The 4,258-nt window shown below is 49.4% G+C and overlaps 1 protein-coding gene across 1 annotated transcript in view; it reads left to right on the forward strand.

The window, feature by feature from the left end:
• FOXN4 (forkhead box N4) overlaps positions 1–4,258 on the forward strand; it is a 13,520-nt gene that overhangs the window by 8,110 nt on the left and 1,152 nt on the right. Inside the window, exons 2-8 of the mRNA XM_010023310.1 lie at positions 1,081–1,244; positions 2,086–2,201; positions 2,301–2,414; positions 2,565–2,692; positions 2,861–2,957; positions 3,045–3,252; positions 4,198–4,255. Coding sequence (XP_010021612.1) covers positions 1,081–1,244; positions 2,086–2,201; positions 2,301–2,414; positions 2,565–2,692; positions 2,861–2,957; positions 3,045–3,252; positions 4,198–4,255 — 885 coding nt within the window. The remainder of the gene's footprint in view (positions 1–1,080; positions 1,245–2,085; positions 2,202–2,300; positions 2,415–2,564; positions 2,693–2,860; positions 2,958–3,044; positions 3,253–4,197; positions 4,256–4,258) is intronic.

Consider the following 4,258-nt stretch of genomic DNA (forward strand, 5'->3'; position numbering starts at 1 on the left):
ATGGCGATGCTAATTATTGTGCTGTAACTACAGTAGGAGAAAGGGACCAGGGGAGGCTGGGAGAGAGGTTTGAAGATGTTTTCTGGCCAGGATTCGAGCTTTTGGCTCCTGGTCATGTGTTTTGAGGGGGTTTTTCCCTCCCCTTTTCTTCTTTTCAGAGTCTTTTAACAAACAAATAAATCACCCTCTGCTTTCCAGATCTCCCAGATAATAGTTACGGGGACTTGGATACATGTTTCTGGAGATCATGAATAGAGGAGCTGAAAGCTGCTGGGCAGGCAGGCACTGGAGTTCTGCCTCCTTCTTTTGAACTGATTTAGAGTAGTCTAAAACATAAAAGATGCTTCAGCAAGAGACCAGATTTATTCGAGGCTTTTGCACTGTCATTTGGCAACGAACACACGTTTGTGGCACACATCTACGGGAGAGCTCTTGAAAGTCTCTGTTTTGAAAGCAAAATCAACTACATCAACTAAACTACTTTCTTCTGAGAGAGAAACGTGTTTTCCTGGACCTGAATCCCTTTGGGTTTACCCTGAGTATCTAATGACAACTTCCTGACATGTTCTAAGATACCTGTGACTTCTGTAATACTCTAACATCAGTAAAAGTAGTTTAGCCCTTCATGTGCAATAGTTCTTTTACTGACTTTAATAGGAGTTTTGGCCACACAGGATTTCTTGAGCACTGTAAATATATATCAGTTTTGTACCATTCTAGCAGAAGCAAAACCAAACAGGTAGGATAGAGCGTGCGGGATGGGTCAAACCCAGAGCTTTAACCCAAAAGCAGCCTCTCATCATTGTGCTGCCAACGACAGGCTGGGCGTGAGTGTGCATTCAGTCACTGGCTTTGCGTTCAGAGCCTTTAGTAAGCCAAAACCTCCCTAATAATTGCTTTGCATGCTTTGTGGTTCGCTTGTTAAGTACCAGTAACTCCACAGCTCTGAATGGCAGCGATCAGAGGTTCGTTTCTGCAGCAGCTGAAAACGTGAGCTCTGGCATCGCGGACACCTCCCCTCCGAGCGGGGCAGCGATGCAGCAGCTCAGCCCTCTGCTCACCTCTCGCGCTGTCCCGCAGGCTCCTCGCTCCCGAGCCCTCCCAACTGAGTGAGGATGACCTCCCCAGCGACTTGCAGTCCTTGTCGTGGCTGACATCTGTTGATGTCCCTCGGTTACAGCAGATGGCCAGTGGGAGAATGGATTTTAGCCTCGGTGCCCAGAATGCGATGCTACAACAGACAGGTAAACTGCTGGGGTGTTAAGGAACTGCCCTTTAAACAGACACAGCTACCACCTCCTCCCCTCCCCAGGCCAGCTTTCCTGTTACTGGGCTCCTGTTAAATGCATCAGATTTTGGTTCCTGTCGAAAGACCTGGAGCCTGTTGCCTTCTGGTGAAGGCATCACTGATCCATTTCCTTCATCCCAAGAGGCAGTGAGCCCTGGCAGTGGCAGCTGAGATCTTAGGATCCAACTGACATTTCTGCCCAGTGTAGTTGCTGGGGCCTTGTTATATGAACTTGGGCCAAGGTAATTAAGACTTTGATTTCAGAGGTTTTCCACAGCTTTGGCATCAGATAATCAGTCTTTCTCATTTGTTTCAACACTGATAAAATTCAGAGTAACTTATTTACCCCGTACCTGTTTGCTTCGCACACTTACAGCACGTGTTCACTGAATGCCTGCCTTTTCTTGTGAGCATCCTTTAGATAAACACCCTTGTTCCCCAGGGCGTTCAGCTGAGAGAGCACAGTGTATCCTCTGCTTTAGAGCAAAATCCTGGAGCACAGATAGTGCTGGATACGTGGGGCTTTTTCTTCTGTAAGCTCCTGTGTGTGTAGCAGCACTGCGGACTCTTACACAGATGTCATCTCTCGTTCCCTGCATAACGAGTCTTAGGAGCAGCTGAAGTCATCTTGGCTGTTTGTGAAACTCGGGGTTCTTTGGGGATGGAAAGCAGCGAGGTGTGATTATCCACTCCAGAGCTGAGCTGTCTTCAAGTGCATCTGCTAAAAGTAAATGCCAGCTCTTTTCTGAAGTGCACTTCCATGCAGACATTCATTGCCTTTGCTTTCCCCAAAATAGGTCCCGTGGCAAACAACCTGCACTCGACAGGAGCACCTGGAGCAATGATCCACGTCCAGGCCAGCCTTCCCCAGGGTATCCTGGGCCTCAATTCTATTTCAACACACGGCACAAACGTAAGAGCAGCCCTTGATGGTTTATTATTGTAACACTTCTCTTCTAGGAAAGATGTTGGTGTTTTGAGACTGACACATCTGTTGTCTTTATCTCAGCAGATGAGTCAATATGCTGTAGGAGGGCAGCCATCCCCTAGTTTACAAACACAGCAACAGCTCTTTCCTCCTCCTCATTCACAGCAAGTGTTTGCCCTAGCACAGAACACACAACAGGTACTGTTATTTGCTTGTCATCTGTGTCTTGAAGTACCCCCCGAGATCACATCTAGAACTTTTAAGAGAAAACCAATACAATATCCCTAAAGTTACCTACCCCTGGACACTTTGCATCCACCCTTTTCCATCTTTTCCTTCTGCACACAGTGTAACCCAGCAGCAATCTACAACACATCCTATGGGACTCAGCCCCACTACTCTCAGCCACGCCTGGCTCCTCACTCTGCCCAAGAGCTGCACCCAAAGCATTACCCCAAGCCCATCTATTCATACAGGTGAGTAGAGAGCAGATAGCTTGATAGCTCTTGAGCACTTGTGAGCAGTAACCCCACGATCAGCCAACTGTTTGTGTCTGACAAGATGGGTCCGAGGGTGCTAGACCAGAAGGCAGGAGGATGGCTAAGTGCATGCAACCCCTTCTTTCCTGTTTCTCTGCCCTGTAGCTGTTTGATTGCAATGGCCCTGAAGAACAGCAAAACGGGCAGCCTCCCAGTGAGCGAGATCTACAGCTTCATGAAGGAGCACTTCCCCTACTTCAAGGTACGTGTGCACCCAAAGGGTGGAGGCAGATCCTCACAAGCACTTTGTTCATGCCTCACTTCACCGACATCCTCCTGCACCTTTCAGACAGCCCCTGATGGCTGGAAGAACTCTGTGCGCCACAACCTGTCCCTGAACAAGTGTTTTGAGAAGGTGGAGAACAAACTGAGCGGCACCTCCCGCAAAGGGTGTCTGTGGGCTCTCAACCCAGCCAAGATCGACAAGATGGAGGAGGAGATGCAGAAGTGGAAGCGAAAGGACCTGGCTGCTATTCACAGGAGCATGGCTAACCCAGGTAGGGCTTATGGTGTGGTTTTGGTATGTGTGTGAGAGGCAAGAGGGGGAGAAAAGGGCTGTTTGCCCAGGGATGGGTGAATCTTGGTGACTAAGTTATATGGAACAGAGCAGACTAGTCAGAGCTCTCCTGGCCTGCAGCAGCCTCCTCCTCTGCTCAGCTGAAATAGCCCGTGCTCCGCGCTGACTGAGCTCATTGCTGCTGGCTCAAGGCGGTTTGACAGCAGCAGGAGGAGGGAACTGAACTGACAGCTGGTTTTGGAGGCCCTCAGTGCAAATCAGTCCCCAGCTTCAAAATGGGTTGTCCTTTCCCCTCTGTTAACTCACCCAGCACAGCCAAGGCCACCTGAGGAGCTACGCTGCCTCTGTTAGTTATAATGTCACGTTTTAACAGTTTCTGGCTGCTCCTCTGCAAAATTCACCCTTCACTAAGACTTTCTCATTCTTATTTATGAAGTCGCACGGTTCTGAGCTTCCAGGAGCTCAATGTTGGCAAAATCGACTGGAGCTTTTTGCTCCAAAATCTGTAACGTTCAATCAATGATAAATTATGTTCTCTGCTTAAAAACAAAAGCGCCATTGAAAGTGGTGGGAGTCTCTTGTACCAACCTCTTTTGAGATACAAGCAGAATTTAGAGCATCATCCATCAGAGCAGAAGAGCTGCTGAGGATGCTCAGTTCTGCCTCTGTGGGTCAGCTGCTAATAGTGATGGCTTTAGTTGCCCCAAGTCTCCTGTGATCACTTCCTTAGCTGAGGCAGGGGCTCCCTGCACAGCCAAAGCCTGTCCCTGGGCCACTTCTCGTACAGTGACAGTCACTGCCCATCCGGCTCCACGGCAAGAGCGCGGGGCTCTGCTCACTTCTGAAATGCTTTGGCCAGGCCCTGCTTGAGCAAACGGGTTAAACTGTCTCTTTTCTCCCCTGGGAATGGGCATCGCTGGTGCAGAGGAGCTGGACAAGCTGATCACCGACAGACCGGAGAGCTGCCGGCGGCCCAGCAAGCAGCC

The sequence above is a fragment of the Nestor notabilis genome, unplaced genomic scaffold (genome assembly GCF_000696875.1).
Source record: "Nestor notabilis isolate BGI_N333 unplaced genomic scaffold, ASM69687v1 scaffold21671, whole genome shotgun sequence".
In the NCBI taxonomy this organism is placed as follows: domain Eukaryota; kingdom Metazoa; phylum Chordata; class Aves; order Psittaciformes; family Psittacidae; genus Nestor; species Nestor notabilis.